The following is an 18,198-nucleotide window of genomic DNA, read 5'->3' as shown; positions in this document are numbered from 1 at the left end:
ATAACAGTGGTGACATGAGTACTGTTTTCATTCATTAAGCAGAAGCAGGTCATAATTACTTCTCAGTTCATATATACCACCACTATGTATGTTATAATGGATACACACTGGTGTTTACCGATGCTGTATGTGTATAGGAGAAAAATTTTCAAATGTTTCTAAATCACTTAAGCACTTTTGACAGTTTTACCCTATATGTTATGTACATATTAAGCATTAAATGTTCTTCTATTGGACTTCAAATTATATTTGCATAACTGTGCATGCAATCAAGTTATAGCTGAAGTCTCCAGTGGTTTAACATTTGGAAATATTTATTATAGGAAATGCTCTAGTTCTCCAATTCTTTTACACTTAAAATGACTATTTTAATGGCTTGATAAATTTCTCCAATCTCCAGAATACAGTACTTAGTGCACATTACAGTTGGTTTTGTATGGTTTCATCGGGGGGGGGGAAATCAATCACACTTTTCACTCACTGGTTCATTTATTTTCTGAGTCTCAGTGGTGTGCCTTTATAAGCAGGAAGGTAGATATTTTTCCCTTGAAGATTTGCTGTATGATATTTCAAGCTAACGTTGCTTTTGTCTGTGTAGTATACAGTATTTATATTTTTTTCTAGGCATTGATATTTTATGTAATGTCACTTCTCTGACAGTGAAACAAAGCATGTTACTATGTGGCTAAAAGTGAAACCATTTTCAGTGTAAAATGTGGTTGTTTTTTAAGAATCAGCTTTCATTTTAATTAAAAATTCTTGCACACTTTGGACCTGATTCTCTGCTATCCTGCATCAGTTAGTTACACCAATGCATACCCTTTCTGCACTCTGCATTCCCTTCTGATTTGTCAGTGTTTCTCACCCACTTTCCATTGTTGTAAATGACTGAAGGAGTTGCAGTGTGACATAGAAGTGACAGGTTGTGTAGTGTGACAGGTTGTGTCTTTTTCATGAAAACTACTAAATGCATTTGTTTTTTTGTTAGAAACCAATTTATTTGGATTTAATCCATAGAGGAACAATTAAATAACATATTTTTTAAAAAGACTAGCACACGCATCTATTCACCTCCCTACTGTTATTTGTTAAATTGAAAATTGTGTGTTGTTTGCTATGTTTATGTTTTCTAACATATCATTTGGAGGCAAGCCAGTTGTTTGTTAGAGAACAAAGGTTTGTAAATCCTGTAGCCTGAAGCCTAGTAGAGAAGGGAGGTAACTGAGTGAGAGCTGTGCTGACATCTGCTGGAGACCAAGGGGCAATGACTGAGAAAGGCTGTACCTTATTTAAGTATCAACTGTGTTCTCCTCAATACCTCATTTCTCTATCATCTGTGTTCTCTGCTGTCACGTGCTGGGAAGCATGGAAGTCGCCTGAGGGAAGCAGTGCCCTGTTTACATATTTACAATTGTGGATAGTTTGGGGACATTGGGGTTCAGCTTGGCTAAATTTTGTACTTGGGGCTGATATTTTGGAGCTGATCCTGTTGGGAATCACCTGGGCAATGGCTGGATGATGACTGGGTTCAGGATCACCCTGACAAACACTGGTGGTTGCCAAGGTTGGGCGAGAGGCGCTGGACTCAAGATTCAAGTAAAAAGAATGTGTGTGTTCTTCGGTTTATTGCAAGTATTATTTCTCACGGGATAGGGAATCTGGTGGGTCTGTTAAATCACTGGACCCTTTTCACCTGGAAGTGGTGAGGTGGGAGGTGTAGTTATCTTGTTTGGCTAGAGCTCAGCTGCAATTCCAGTTATATGGACAGTAAAACCAGAGCCTGGCAGCAGTTCTGCTCACCTGGTAAGCAGTAAGTAGTGCAAAGCAGCAGCTGGGACCACCAATAACTTCCAGCAGGAAAACAGCAGGTGGAGTAAACCAGCAGTGGGGCCCATCTCCAGTAGTGTACTGAGAGCAAATGTGTGCACTATGGTGGGAGCAGAGGCTTTTGCGGTATCAGTCTAAACTGCGCTGTAGACTCTGGTGAAGCCACCCTGTCCTACCTGCTGAAATAATTCTAGCAGGACAGGTGGTGAAGACCAGGATGCCTGTTCGTGTCAGGAATGAAGGCTGACATTTGCACACTGTTACAGATGCCTTCATCCAGGCAGCCTCTATTAGCCTTTGGCGGAGAGTGAAAGAGGGGAACAACTGAACAAGAGCTCAAAAGACCCAAAATTGGGATGCAAAAATTACAGCTAGAGGAACAAAGATTAAAAGAAAAGAGAGTAGGGGCTGAAAAGAACAGGTCAGGAAAGAGGCTCATATGTTTCAGTGGCCTTGGTACAAGACTCTCTTTTGTGGGGATGGGTGTGTGTTGGGGCGGGGGGAGTAATGTGATTATTCCATCACGAGGGGAGGGACACCATCCAAATAAGGTTGGTGATCACTGATCTATGTGCAAAAACATGTAAACTAGTTTATAGGAGGGATCTGCAGATGTGGCAAGTGACGGTGTGCAGAAAAGGTGCAAAGGGCATTTGTTCAACTATATTCTTAAATCTTGTTTCTATGCTTTTCTCAGCACACTTTGAGAAAACTATGCTGTTTCCTCAATCCTTTTACATGATTCCTCTTTAAGCTTCTGTTTCCTACCATGGCCACTAACATAGCCAGTAGGTGATGATGCTTTATTTGTATTAATCTGCTATGTGACTCAATGAAGTGTGGTGCTTGCTAAACCATTGTCCAATAGCAGCATTGTCCATTTCTTGTGTGAACCATGGGGTGATGTGTCAGGAATGGCTTGCCTCATGATTTAAGATAGCAGCAAGTACGGGTACCCAAAAGAAAAATCGCAGTAGCTCCTAATTTTTAATGTACAATATCTTTTCTCTGCTCTCAGTGGAACAGCACATTCCAAAATATGATGCTGTACCTCTGGTATAGGTCAGAAGAACTCAGTATTTATGTCATGGTGCAAGGAGCAAACGATTAATAGTTTATAAGAATTTGACTTATGTTTGTAGTCCATTAGGATCTCATATCATCAAAGGCAATATCTTCCTAGACACTGAATTTACTCTCTCATATCCAGTGATCATCTAACTTTAATAAGCCACAACTCCATGCTGTAAATTAGTAGATGAATCAATATTTAATAGTGATGTTTCTACATAGATAATTGAAATACTATATAGTGTGTTAAAAAGCTGGTAACGTAAACTTCTTTTCTGTTTTTATAGAGCAAACATAAAAATTAAAAATAGCAGTTCTCATCTATTATTAAGAAAGGGGTAATATACCATAGATTAAAGAGACAAACAGTCACTCTTGAGGAAGAGGTGACATATTGCCTGATCAATATAGCAAACATTATACTCATTTGATATCCACTGTATGAAAAGCAGTACAATTTAGCTACAGTATGCATGCTCACAATTCTTTCACTATTTTTGTGCAATGCAGTGTACAGCTTCAGAGATTTGCTCATTTTAAAATCTGAACTTTGATTTAACTCAGTGAATTCTGTCAGCAATATTATACCTCTGTGAGTCATTCAAGTCAGCTGTGAAATCCCTCCTATCTATAGACTTTGTGTGGTGAAGGCTGAGGGGCCCACCGCAGCAGATGAAATTGAGGCAGGAAGTACCTGCATCACCACGTTTGACCAGAAGAAGGTGTGACAGGGTCGCCAGACCTGTAACAGTGAGATTTTCAAGTACTCAGAACTGGCTTGTCTCTATTGACTTGAGTGGGAGCAGAGTTAGGGTGAGGTTTTCAAAAGTGCTCAGTGTTGGCCTTAGTATTTTAAATCTCAAAAACAGTCCTAACAAACTCACAGAAAAGTAATGTATGCTCTCCCTGACACAGACTGTGAAATGATAAATGTTTTTTGTTGAGCAATAGCACACACACATTGAGGATCTTGTCATTCCTCTTAGTGAAGCAGCAAAATGGCTGAAGTGGTTTGGCAGATTCACTAAAGTGATGGAATACAGACAGTGCCTCTCTGCTCACTGGAGAAATTAAGAAGAATGCCCCAAATAAAGTTGTTTTGATGTGAGGTTACTCAATGGAAGTTGCTGTATTTACAGCCTTGGAGCATGTGTCCTTTTCCACAGAACAGGTATAGCCTAGGCAGCAGCAGCTTCCCTATGTTGATCCATTAGTGAGATGAGAGGTACGATTTTTTTGCGTGGCTTGTTCAGTCCTTGGCATCTCTACTTAGACTGGCAATCAGAGGACTATTTAATGTCAGTTGTAGCGTTGGGTTATGATACCATAGAAGCAAGTGGCAACCATAAACAGCATTCTTGCTTGTCAGATTTTATCCTAATAGTATACATAATGCCACTGGAATCTTAGGCTATTTTTTATAAATTCTAGTCTACATAAAGTTATTCTAAATCACGGTCTTCACACTCACTGTTTATAGACTTTTGTAACTTAAGTCATTCTGCAACTGTCACATCATGATAGAGATTTCTGACTTTTAGTTGTGCAAATGATCCACATCCAAGACTTGTCTTGGGGGGGAGGGATAGCTCAGTGGTTTGAGCATTGGCCTGCTAAACCCAGGGTTGTGAGTTCAATCCTTGAGGGGGCCGTTTAGGGAACTGGGGCAAAAACTGGGGATTGGTCCTGCTTTGAGCAGGGGGTTGGACTAGATGACCTCCTGAGGTCCCTTCCAACCCTGATATTCTATGATTCTATGATTCTATCTACAAATGACTTTGTGTTGGCAAGCGAATGTTGTATTGTTTCTGTCTCAAAGACCAGATAATATTTTCCTTCATTTAACCTTCAGTGTTGCTGGAAATAGGATGACACCCTTCAAAAGGGCAGTCAATGTGGGTTATTTGGGTTCTTCTCTTTGTTCATGTAGAGGGGTTTTGGTTCAGAAGAAAGCAGCTACTATGAAAATCAGTGTCATTATTAGCTCTTAGTGTTTCAGATCTTAACTCAGTTAAGTTTAGGAATATCATAGAATCATAGAATATCAGGGTTGGAAGGGACCTCATGAGGTCATTTAGTCCAACCCCCTGCTCAAGGCAGGACCGATCCGCAACTAAATCATCCCAGCCAGGGCTTTGTCATGCCTGACCTTAAAAACCTCTAAGGAAGGAGATTCCACCATTTTCCTAGGTAACCCATTCCAGTGCTTCACCACCTTCCTAGTGAAAAAGGTTTTCCTAATATCCAACCTAAACCCTCCCCCACTGCAGCTTGAGACCATTATTCCTTGTTCTGTCATCTGCTACCACTGAGAACAATCTAGCTCCATCCTCTTTGGAACCCCCTTCCAGGTAGTTGAAAGCAGCTATCAAATCCCCACTCATTCTTCTCTTCTGCAGACTAAATAATCCCAGTTCCCGAAGCCTCTCCTCATAAATCATGTGCTCCAGCCCCCTAATCATTTCTGTTGCCCTCTGCTGGACTCTTCCAATTTTTCCACATCCTTCTTGTAGTGTGGGGCCCAAAACTGGACACACTACTCCAGATGAGGCCTCACCAATGGCGAATAGAGGGGGATTTCATGTCCCTCGATCTGCTGGCAATGCTCCTGCTTATGCAGCCCAAAATGGTGTTAGCCTTCTTGGCAACAAGGGCACACTGCTGACTCATATCCAGCTTCTCGTCCACTGTAACCCCTGGGTCCTTTTCTGCAGAACTGCTGCCTAGCCACTCAGTCCCTAGTCTGTAGCAGTGCATGGGATTCTTCCATCCTAAGTGCAGGACTCTGCACTTGTCCTTGTTGAACCGCATCAGATTTCTTATGGCCCAGTCCTCTAATTTGTCTAGGTCTCTCTGTATCCTATCCCTACCCTCCAGCGTATCTACCACTCCTCCCACTTTAGTGTTATCTGAAAATTTGCTGAGGATGCAATCCACGCCATCCTCCAGATCGTTAATGAAGATATTGAACAAAACCGGCCCCAGGACTGACCCTTAGGGCACTCTGCTTGAGACCAGCTGCCAACTAGACATGGAGCCATTGATCACTACCCATTGAGCCCAATGATCTAGCCAGCTTTCTATCCACCTTGTATTCCATTCATCCAGCCCATACTTCTTTAACTTGCTGGCAAGAATACTGTGGGAGACAGTGTCAAAAGCTTTGCTGAAGTCAAGGAATAACACGTCCATTGCTTTCCCCTCATCCCCAGAGCCAGTTATCTCATCACAGAAGGCAGTTAGGTTAGTCAGGCATGACTTGCCCTTGGCGAATCCATGCTGACTGTTCCTGATCACTTTCCTCTCCTCAAAGTGCTTCAAAATTGATTCCTTGAGGACCTGCTCCATGATTTTTCCAGGGACTGAGGTGAGGCTGACTGGCCTGTAGTTCCCTGGATCCTCCTTCTTCCCTTTTTTAAAGATTGGCACTACATTAGCCTTTTTCCAGTCATCCAGGACCTCCCCTGATCGCCATGAGTTTTCAAAGATAATGGCCAATGGCTCTGCAATCACATCAGCCAACTCCTTTAGCACCTTTGGATGCAGTGCATCCAGCCCCATGGACTAGTGCCAGTCCAGCTTTTCTAAATAGTCCTGAACCACTTTTTTCTCCACACAGGGCTGGTCACCTCCTCCCCATACTGTGCTTCCCAGTTCTGCAATCTGGTTTTCTTCTTATATTGGACCCTGTATTCTGTTTCTAGGGAAAATATATAGGGTAGGTTCGCCACACATTTGCGTAGGAGTCCAGATAAATGACTGGTTTCCATAATCCCTTGCAGTTTCTTAGGTGCCTAAATCCAGCATTTAAGGCACCAACACGTAGCATTTACAAAACTCACTCAGCTCCCACCTGACCGTGTTGGCACTTAAGTATCCTTCAGTGGGCATGTGCAAAACCCCTAGGTCTTGACACCACCGAGCAGATTGGGGTGCTAGCTCGTGCCTAAGCCATGGTTGGATTCTCACACCAGGTGTTGCTGTGTGACCTGTATATGAGCAGATGGGTAATTTGGGGGCCAGCAAGCATGCTTGTGTGCCCCAGTAGTCCAGTGGTGAGATCACGCACCTGGGCTATAGGAGACCAAGATTTTAATCCCCACTCTGTCCGATTTGTAGCACGGACTTGAACCCAGGTCTTCTGTATCCCAATTGAGTGCCTTAATCATAAGGATATTGTGATGGGGCAGTGTCTCTCCTGTGGAAGCTGTTACATTTTGTATAAGTAATGAACTAGTAATTGCAGCAGGGGCTCTTCCACATCTCATCAATCTCTTGATTTTTTTCTCTATCTCTGTCCCAGTGAATATATAATAACTTAATACAAAGTGAAACAGCTTCAGCCAGCGAGACTGAGAAAGACTGTCTAGAATACTCAATAAGCTTGGTGGTTAGGGTACTCACACAGGCGGTTGGAGAGGAGGGTTCAAATCACCGTTTCAAATCAGGCAGAGTAGGGATTTGAAAACAGGTCTCCCACACTAATAGGGTTGGGGTCTCTGTCTCACTCTTGTTTGTCCTGAGAAAGAGCTGATTGGCTTAGGTGCCCAACTCCAGGAGAAAAGGAGTACTTGTGGCACCTTAGAGACTAACCAATTTATTTGAGCATGAGCTTTCGTGAGCTACAGCTCACTTCATCGGATGCATACCATGGAAACTGCAGCAGACTTTATATATACACAGAGAATATGAAACAATACCTCCTCCCACCCCACTGTCCTGCTGGTAATAGCTTATCTAAAGTGATCATCAGGTGGGCCATTTCCAGCACAAATCCAGGTTTTCTCACCCTCCACCCCCCCACACAAATTCACTCTCCTGCTGGTGATAGCCCATCCAAAGTGACAACTCTTTACACAATGTGCATGATAATCCTCCAGGAGAGGTTTCTTGGTTGTGAATCCTAAGTGGAGATAGGTGCCTCTCCCTTTGGATGGCCCACTGGCTCTCTTAGGTGGCTCTCTGCTCAGCTTGCTGGCTTCTTAGGCCTTCTGCGTTCCCTTTCTTTGATGACCAGGCTCCTCGTGTAATTGATGAGGAACCTGGGTGCCTAATTCAGGGGCTGAGGGTTCCACGCAGTGGCAGGGCACCTAGGAGCCTAGGAATTGCAGTGTTCAGCAACAGCTAAGTCCTTTACTGGGTCTAGCCCTAGTGTGCTTTTCCACTTTTTCTACCTTATCCTGAAAAGCCTTATTTTCCTATATGGAACTGTGTGCGGCATTAAACGGGTGACTGTACTTACTAATGTGCACTTGTCAAATTGCATCACTAATTTCGCTATTCTCATTCCCTATTATGGGTTATTTATTCATGCAACTACTTAGTTCATCTTTGTGTCATGGCACTGTTTGCTTCTCTAACTTCCGCTCATTCTACCCACGTGTCGTTCTTTCTGATTTAGATAGTGGACAGCTACCTTTCCATTACAGAGAGAGAGCATTCAAACCTAAAATCCTAAAATCCTGTTTCCTAGCTGCCTAAGATGTTCAGGCTTTTTTGGAGAAGAAAGTCCCAATGGGTGCTTTTGTTCTGTAGTCCTTGGGATTTTTTATTTAACTGTAATGAATAAGGATCAAACACTGCAATTCTTCTATTGAAGAATACAGCACAATTTAAGGAAGTTTTATTTTCAGCCATAGTATCATCCAGACCAGGGGAACTCTTCTGAATTGCTGCCAGCAGCACCAGCACAGTAACAGTCTAAGATATAATGTTGTTAAGAACTGTCCGTTTCTTTTCCACATACCCTTGATCGTATTCAGATTTCTTCCATGCAGGGAGAAATGTACCTTCTATATCAGTTGGTGTTCAACCAGTTTCACTTACTGAATAAATGGGTATGCTCAGAGGGTTGTGACCATTTGCTGGTGAAAGAAACCCATATCCTTTGTGGATGATTAAAACTAGTGGGGAAACACAGGGCCAGTTATTGATTAGGCTTGTTAATGTTTCCTTTCAGTATGGTACAGTACCTGTATGGTTAAACAAGCAGTGATTATGCTCTCGCTCAAGAAACCATCTTTAGACATAACCTTGCCAATTAGTGCCTTGCCATTGATCTTCTCATTTCCAAAAGAGGTGATGGAGGGAGTGCCGTTGTGATTATTGGATGTAAAAAATTTCCCCAATTGTAACCTCAAATGTCAAAAGTATGTGAAAGTTCATAAAACGTCACACTAAACTTATCGAATAGGAAAATAGGTCAAGTTGTTTTCAATAAATGAATGTGGTGAACAAGTGCAAGAGAACCAGACAGAGAAACTGTATTAGCCCAAACAAAAAGGGCCTGCTGATATGATTCAAAGGCTGTTGAAATCATGCCTAGTAAAAACAGAAAATGTGGACCCAGAAGTGAATGGACCAAAATTGGTGTGGTGGAGATTAGGTCTAACTGGTAGACAAAATAAAGGGGGAAATGAACTATGCCACCCTCTTTTCTCCTTTTTGGGTTTCTTATAAAGACACTTAAAAAATAATCTCCCATTCTACCTTGCATCCCAGGTCATCTCGTCTCATCTCATCTTCTCTGACACCAAGCTAGAAGGAGCAGACCAGACTAAAAGACTTTCTTCCTAAGAGGAAGGCCATGGTCTTGTTCGAATAACTTTGTTTTTCACTTTGTTATTTGTTTCACTTTGTTATTTGATAACTTTATTATCAATGTGACATCCAGTTCTCAGCCCATCAGTGGGGATAGTTCAGTTCCTGGACTGCAAAGGTTTTCTTCCTTTTGTGTTGACATCCCACAACCCCCACCCCCTCTTCCTCCTATCCTGTGTCTTATTTTCTTGGATTTTAATTAAATCCTGAAATCAACTGCATTGCATCAACACACCAAGATGAGATTACCACAATCCTGCCATGCCTAAGGAGAAAATTCACAATCAATTGACATTCTTGACTGGAATGTGAACTAGGGTCCAAGCAACAGGTGCTGTGGTTGACCTGTCAGCCAACCTATCCATTCATGACTGACCAGCCAATCAGTGTTGTAAACAAATCATCAAAAAAGCCATATATCCCCCTCCTTTTCTCCTGTCTCTCCTCCACCTTGTGTCTGCCTGCATGTTACAAACACAAGTGAATACCCTTTATACATCAGGACTGAGAGTAAAATTAACCTTTTCCTTTTTATCGAAGAAAGGTGGATCTGAAAATAAGAGACTGATATTTTGCCTCCAAAAGGAGAGACTTCAAAGATTTTCATTGTTTCTTCTGCATAATCACTGTTTTAAATGCTTGTTTTAATTTCTTGCTCTATCTTGTGACTGATTAATAAACTTTCAACTTTAGAATGAATGCTTCTGGGTGTTTGCGAAGAAATTGAGTAAACCAAGGCCTCTGTAGAACATGCCCTCCACACTCCCCAAACCTTTATAACACTGTTTAATGTTAGACAGTGAAAGAATTTATAACACAGTTAGCTCTTCTGACCTTTGAGATCAATATAACAGTGCTTATGAACAGTTTATACATTTAGAGCCATGCTTGGATTCCTCTGACAGTGTACAACTTCAGAAAGAGCAATTTCTAATCAGACTGTAATTGGAGGGACAGTATGCTTTGTCTAAAAAGAAATGATTTATTCAACAGACTTGAAACTAAAATTAATAGTTTTGTCAATGTACAAGCAATAGCAAACTAATTTCCAACTACACTCTCATACAAGTGAAGGTAATAAGCAGTGAGGCTCAACAGGTAGTTAACATGACACAAAAATCATAAACCCTCCTGAGGGATTAAAAAGAGAAGTAGCCCAGCAAGTACTTATTCCCCAGAGGTATGATTATCTCACACAAACACAGTCCTGCAGTTGCCTTATTGCTATTGTGAAATGTCTTTCATGTGAATTAATTATTTAAATAAATGACTTTGATCACTGAAAGCTGCTACTTTGAGATAGAATAATTCCACTCAGTGATTGATATATTGGTCTTACCCCATTTAGAATTATGGTATGCCCTAAATCTAAATTCTTTTATCACTCAAATTGTCAAGGATTATATGCCGTTCATGTTACATTTTGCAACAAACCTATAACACACAGTCTATGCTGCTTAAAATGTTAGCAGGTCAAACTAAAGTGAAAACAGACACCATCATTATGGAGCTGAAATTTTGTCAAATATATTCTAAGTACTCAGATACCCTGGTGATGAGCGCACAATACAGCTACACTATGTCTGTGCACCACATCATAGCTGACTACAAGAACATGTTACCACTATTCATTCTTCTCTTTTCTAGCCATTGCTCTTTGTTATTCAAACAGACCCACAATGCATTAAATACCTCCAATTATTATTATAATAAAACAATTGTAATAGCTTTTATCACAATCATTTATAAAATAAATTATTCAATTAACTGAATATCCAGTTGTCCATATATTAGATTACCCTAAAAATAAAGATAACAAGCCCAACCTTCTAGACACTGCAGTTCCAATCACCTCAGTGATCTCAACACCTTCAAGAAAAGGGGAGGAGACTTGTCAGGATTTTGTTCTGACTTTCTAAGAAGCCAAGGTAGCAACTTTCCCTTGATGCATGTCCATAACTCCTTATCCTGGATGTTACACGTGCACCCAAGGAACACTATGGCTCTTCTAGTTTATGGAGCTGGAAATGGTCTTCAAAAGAGCTGGCACATCTCAAATGTAGTATTAATTGTTGTTTATTTAACATTTTTATGTAGCGCCACAGGACATAAAAATGCCATTGTTTGGAAGTATCTGAACTTGTTTACTCCACATCTATTCATTTAATTACAAAGAATATAGATGTGTTCATTGGCTGCTAAACACTCAATTTTTCTAATATGCTACCTACTGTAAATAGCTTTTAACGCTAATTAGTCAAACTTTAACACCAACCCATTCACAATAATGGAGTACAAAAAGTTATAGGACAGAAGAAAAAAAGCAGCATTAAAGACTACTTAATAAGCCAGATAGTACAAAGAGTTTGATTAATTAAATATGTTACTGTACGTGTAAATTCCTTAATTTATTTGCTAAAAATCTCTGTCCATGATGGGAGTGTTGGTAAAGGCTGAATTCTAATAGTTCTTGATGGCTGCTTTTAGCATAGTACTTCCTGTTTCTCTTGTTCTTTATGTGGTTTTCAAAATAACTTTATCAGAAAACTAGTGCATGTCAAAGACGGTTTATTTTGCTCTGCAATATGCTGACAGTTCTGTCTAAATGTCCAGGAAGTTTAGAATACGTCTGCATTCTGGATTATGCTTGAACACAGAATTTACTAGTATAGGAGAAGTATGACCCTCCAAGCTATAATCACCCCAGAAAGCCCCCAGAAGTCAATGGCAAGTGAAAATGCTTGTTGTCTTGTCATATTGAGCCCTACATAGTGAGGCGGTGGAACTCGATGGTTACACTGATTTGCTGTTTTAGTGAACTAACACCTAAAAAAAGGTAAATATCTAAAAACTTGCTGCTGGTGATTTTTCTCTTCCAGCTCAGGAGATATATAGTAATTTTAGCTGCAAAGATTTTCAAGGTAAACCAACTATCTTCTTAATTACTGAGTTTTCTTTCTTTCTTTTTTCTTTTTTTTAAGACAGAGCTTGAATATGCAGGTTTGTGTACATAAAATAATTTGCCAAGAAGCATACAACTTTTTCATGCTGTCCAGTGAAATGCATCAGTTAAATAAATGTAAAATGCTGTAGCACGTTGGAAATAGCTAACAATTGACTGCTCACAAATACACGTTAATTTTAAGATCAGTAGAGAAGTAATTAGAGAACTAAGTAGAGAACTAAGTAAGTAGAGAACTAATTAGTTTATGAAATCACTGGTACCAAATAAGTGAAACCTAACTGAGAGGGGGAGTGGTTTTTTGCTCCCTCTATTTAAATCTCTGTTTTGGTTTGTTTTTTGTTTAAAATCTACTTAACTCAACAGCCTAACTAACACAAAAAAAAAAAAAAACCACACACACACACCTTTGCCACTTAAATCAAAGAAACTTCCTAGTCCACTTCTGTAGGTCCTCTGAGGCGATCTCCCACCAAAACAAGAGACACAAAACTTGATATTCCTTACATTTCTAAGGTTACAAAGTAACCCTTGCATGCTTTATACATCAAAAAGTAACAAAAAAAGGGGAAATATCCAGAGGATTGTTTTTCCTTTGTAGGTCCCTTATGATTTTAATAGGTTGGTGATCTCTAAATATATCTGGACACAGACAGTAACAGCATACTTCATGCTGCTCAAAATAATATAAACACAAAGAAAAATAATTAATAAACAATTCCCCCAATTTTCAGACAGCTCTACTGACTACAGTATAACATTCCTTTAACCAGAACATAGTTTCTGATATTAGGTGGAAACTATATTAAGTTTCCTTACAGGTCTGATTATGCAATGGTGTATGCTGGATTCTCATTAACCTTCCAATTTGTCACCTGGGCAGCAGTTTATTTCATTTTACAGATAACAGTATTAACTACCAAAAAAAAATACAGCAGATATACACTTTTTTACGTAGTGATTAAATTATAGAAGTTATAACAATGTAACTGAAATTATAGCAGTTGCAGACTTGTATGCAGATGTTCTAATTGGGCTGAATGGGGATGATCCTTCTAATTTTCAAAGCTGAGCATGTTTAGACTAGTCCACAATTGGCTGGTGACCACATAGGAATAGCCTTTGTTTTATGCTGCTTGTTTCTTTATAAATGCTGATCTTAACTGTGTGTGTGTGCGCACGCATGCACGTCTGTGCAAGAGCAGAGGGTGAGGGCTCCGGCTGGGGGTGTGGGCCAGGGATGAGGGGTTTGGGGTGCAGGAGGGTGCTCTGGAGCTACGGTGGGGAGAGAGGACTACCTGCAGCTCTCTCTCCCCGCAGCAGCTTCTGGCCTGGGGGAGAGAGGTGTCCCTCCCTTGGCCATGGCAGGTCCAGGCCAGGGGAGGGACGTCCCAGCCACGGCAGGTATGGGAGTGGGTTCAGGCTGAGGGAGGGGCTCCTTGGCTGTGGCAGGTCCCAGCTGGGCGGGTTCCCTGAGTGCTTGCGGGGCAGCGTATCAGCTGCTGCGCGGCCGTGCAGCTTACAGGGAACTTGTGTGTGTGTGTAAAAATATTTTTAGATACATTACCGAGAGAAATTCTCAGTTGGTGTAAATTAGTGTAGCTTAATTGATTTCTGTGGAAGTGTGCTAGTTTACAGTAGCTGAGAAAGTATATGTTCGTAGCCTAGAGGTAGTTGACTTGCAGTTTGAGATCTGGATTTGATTCGTGCTTCCATTAGCTCACTCCCTGGCACTTCAATGATACACCAGGTAGTAGAGTTATACTATCATGCTTTGTGGTCATGTCAGATTTCAAACAGTAAGCAAGATTGATCAGTACTTGGAGGAGAGACGTCAAGAATAGAGATGTTCATAGAACATGCTCATCTGTTATGCATTAGGTGGCTGCTTTTATTTTCTCTGTTTTGGCAAGTCTCTTCCAGTTCAGGTTGCACTTCTTTCATATCTTTAAAAAGAACGAGGAGTACTTGTGGCACCTTAGAGACTAACAAATTTATTAGTCTCTAAAGTGCCACAAATACTCCTCGTTCTTTTTGCTGATACAGATTAACACGGCTACCACTCTGAAACCTGTCCACATCTTTACTCATTCTTTCTTTTTTTGAAAAAGGGAAATTATATTTAAAGTTCACTGTAAAGTATCATTCAGGTTAAGATTGCACTACTGCGGACAATTGCTATGCACCAGAACTCTACAAGTGTGCATCACAGGAAATGTAGTTACTTACATGCAATAATAACAAACTCTACACAGGTGCAAATTCCTTGTGCTATTTACTCTGTAGTATTTCTCCAGTAATGGGGGAGAGCATGTATTGTGCAGTAGAAGACGAAGGGGGAAGAAGTAAAGTTACTCTGTGGACCATAGCTTTGAAATTCTTGACTAGGCAAAGGATTTTTCCATGGTGCACTGCATTTCAGGCATTTATTTTACCCATTTTGCCTTCTAGGATGATCCCGGCCATTAGCAAATCCTTCTTCCTGACTGATCTGGTTGCAGGACGTGAGTATGACCTTTGTGTTCTCGCTGTTTATGATGATGGATTGACATCTCTAACTGCAACCAAGGTGATTGGGTGTGTGCAGTTCACTACACAGGAAGAATATAAGCAGTGCCGCTCTCTTCATGCCCAGTTTCTTGGAGGAACCATGATCATCATTATTGGTGGAATAATTGTGGCTTCTGTTCTTGTTTTCATCTTCATTCTCCTCATGAAGTATAAAGTCTACAACAATCACCACAAAAATAAAAATACTAAAGTTAATAATGTCTGCTCTCAGACCAATGGTAGTCAGAGTGGGTCAATGGCTCGTTCTGCTTCCAAACTCACAGAGAGACGGGAAAGTTTGCATCAGGAATGCTCAGGAACTTCCATCAAAGGCAAAACTGTTGTAGATTTGGATTGTGAAAGAGTGACTCTTACTGACACAACCTTTTTAACAACTGAAGCATTATCTCAATAGCAATGTGACAAAGCAGGACACACCACATGAGCCAAGGTGGTATCGCTTAAAACATTTTAATGCGAGTGGTTGTATTTTAAGCTTCACTACTATTGTCTATTTTTAAGATCAGATGGTTTAAAAAATATTTTTTTAATCTGTAAAACAGTTCCTGCATTCTTAAATATTTTTGTTTCAATATATTAAATATAAAGTGTGTGATTTACAAGATTTTTTTTTACTGTTTCTTTTATAGCTACACCTGTGGTATTGAATCAGAAGCATAACTATATTATGACTAGGTTTGTCTTTAGTAAAAATGCACTATTAATTCATTCAGTTACCAACTGGCAGCAAGACCAACTCTCAGGAACCTCAAACTTCTCTGATAGTAGAGTCATTTACCAGTTCAACTACCGAGCTGTTAATGAGCAATGAAATGTTATAAAGAGTTCTCAGCTTGTTAATCCTGAGACGTTCATCAGTCTGTGTGCACTGTATACATGTCATCCACAAAAGAAAAAGCTAAAGGTTCCTCCGTGGACAAAATACTACTCCAAATAAGGAAAAGAAAATTGAAGGATTTTGACATCATCTCGCACTATTCATTGGTACGGAATTGCTGGCATATATTGTTTGCTTTGTAAAGGCTGGTATTATTCAAGACTGTGCCTTGAAGACCCTTCTCTTTCTTTTCAGTTAGATTTACCTCACCTTAGACAGGGAGGAGCTCCCACTTTTGTCCTTCCTAATTTAAGTCTTCAGAAAACTACTTAAATTAGAAATGGTGTGTTGTGCACATCTTTTGCTACACTGGAAACTGTGTCCTAGTCTCCCACTCTCAAATTGTGTCAAGTGTCAACCAAGTTAATCTCTCTCTTTTTGGTATGTTTTTAGAGGGAGGACCCACGAGTTAAAGCTCCACTGCATCTTCAGATAACATTGATAACCAAACTCTTTATTTCTGTAGTACTGCATGAAGCGTAATGTAATTGGCCAAAGGATTAGCTATGTAAATGTTTATGTGCAATTCATTTTAACAATTCATATTTAATAATTAAATCTTTTTGTTTAAAGGCGTACTGTCAGGTCAAAATGAGTCCCCAAATTAGGTGTTTGTAATGACTTCCAACAAAACCTAAGAGCAATCCATGAGTTTAAATAAATTGTTGAATTAAACAACAGCATTCCTCTGCACTGTTCTAGCATGTGAATTTGAAGGCAAAATTACTGAAAAAAAAGAAACCCTATATAAATAAAACTGACTAGTCTCTTTTTTGTTGTCCGAAAAGATGCGAAGGTAAGGAACAACAACAAGGAAGGAAATGACTTGAAAAGTAATAGGTTCATTTCCAAAACAAAACAGTTTAAATCTTTAAGAGGATTGCGTGATAATGTAAAAATAAAAGGAAATCCTTATTCTAACAGTTTCGCTTTAAACAACCAGCAATATTTCTCTGGTTGGATCTGAAAACATGGGACAGGCAAAGATATACATTGGACAGTTAAAAGCTGTATTATTATTGCACAACATTAAAGTAATATATTTTATTTAATCATTACACTAAAGTAATAAATATAATTGTTCAAAAACTAAATTTTTCACAGTCTTGTTAATTGCCACAGTATCAGGACTTTCTGTAATCTCCTGTAGACAGAGTTTATATGGTGTGGCCCAGATACTGACTTGACTCCCTAACTGAAATTAAACTGGTTTCAGAGTAGCAGCCGTGTTAGTCTGTATTCGCAAAAAGAAAAGGAGTACTTGTGGCACCTTAGAGACTAACCAACTTATTTGAGCATAACACAAACATTTTAATGGGTCCATTTTTAGGCTTATTAGTCACAGTGAGCTGGAAGCCTTTAAGACCTTTAAAAAAAAATTCAGTATCATCAACCCATGGACATATTTTTGAAAATTAAGTTTTACAAATAGTGCCGGGTGCTGAAGTATCGCCTGCAGGGGTAGTTGGGTTTTTTCCACTTCTTTTCCAGCAGGTGGGGATATCACAAACCCTTGGCAAGTCCCACTTCACCAGTTAGTGCTATCAACTGCTGGAGAGGTGGAAGAGATGAACCCTGATTCAAAACCGTGGCATCTCAGAACTATCACATGAGCCCATCTTGTTGTAACTGCTGATCGTTGCTACCTTTGTCATGTCTTTCTCTCTGGTCATCGTGGCCCCAAAATGTTTCCTTTAAAGGTGGTCTGGAAAAAATGTAAGTGGATTTGAGCCCTTGTTTGTTCCCTTATTCGGTACCACAGAAATTAGGAGCATTTAAAGGGACTGAGCCTGAGGCTTAAAAACAAACAATACCGGCTCTAGCCTGCTGGCGGCTCGGCGTGCTGCCCCAAGCAGGTGCTGGAGGGGCATGAAGCCGGGTTGCAGAGAAGTCTTCAGCACAGAAGCTGGGCTGGAGGCGCTCCGGGCCCTGCCCGGCTCCCGGGGAGGCGGTTCTGCTGACGAAGCCACCCCCACGCAGGAGACTCTGGGACGAGCGAACCCGCTCACGCGCGCCCCACACCTGAGCACGAGCGGGCGATGGAGGCGAGTGTCCGAGCAGCACCGCTGCCTGTCCTGTGTCACGTGCTGCAAGGGAGCGAACCGGGCGCGGGGCTGGAGGCGGAGCTAGGATGGGGGAGCGGGGTTGGAGCAGGGGGGAGCAGAGGGGGGGCTGGGCAGGAAGGCGGGGGAGGAAGCGGACGGGAGGCGGAGCAGGGCAGGGGCACGAGGCGGGGCTGCTGGAGGAGTGGGCGGGGCTGGGCTGAGGGAAGGGGCGGGGCTAGGGGTGG

At 40.9% G+C, this 18,198-nt stretch overlaps 1 protein-coding gene and 1 long non-coding RNA gene across 15 annotated transcripts in view; one reads left to right on the top strand and one right to left on the bottom strand.

Moving 5' to 3' along the window:
• The window catches only part of LOC125628194 (leucine-rich repeat and fibronectin type III domain-containing protein 1-like protein), a 254,572-nt gene extending 237,907 nt beyond the window's left edge, over window positions 1-16,665 (top strand). For 13 of the 14 annotated variants that reach the window (XM_048833073.2, XM_048833071.2, XM_048833072.2 and 10 more), the window contains one exon: window positions 14,912-16,665. In XM_048833073.2, coding sequence (XP_048689030.1) covers window positions 14,912-15,425 — 514 coding nt within the window. In that variant the 3' untranslated portion in view covers window positions 15,426-16,665. The remainder of the gene's footprint in view (window positions 1-14,911) is intronic. The other variant, XR_007354163.2, reaches the window with a different exon arrangement.
• Window positions 16,666-16,937: 272 nt separating this feature from the next.
• On the bottom strand, window positions 16,938-17,958 carry LOC142069838 (uncharacterized). The gene is made up of 2 exons (XR_012665805.1): window positions 17,723-17,958; window positions 16,938-17,613 (listed from the first exon to the last, which is right to left on the bottom strand). It is a non-coding gene; the product is annotated as an uncharacterized LOC142069838 (long non-coding RNA).
• Window positions 17,959-18,198: the final 240 nt, after the last annotated feature.

The sequence above is a fragment of the Caretta caretta genome, chromosome 23 (genome assembly GCF_965140235.1).
Source record: "Caretta caretta isolate rCarCar2 chromosome 23, rCarCar1.hap1, whole genome shotgun sequence".
Taxonomy (NCBI): domain Eukaryota; kingdom Metazoa; phylum Chordata; order Testudines; family Cheloniidae; genus Caretta; species Caretta caretta.
This window is presented reverse-complemented; position numbering and strand designations above follow the sequence as displayed.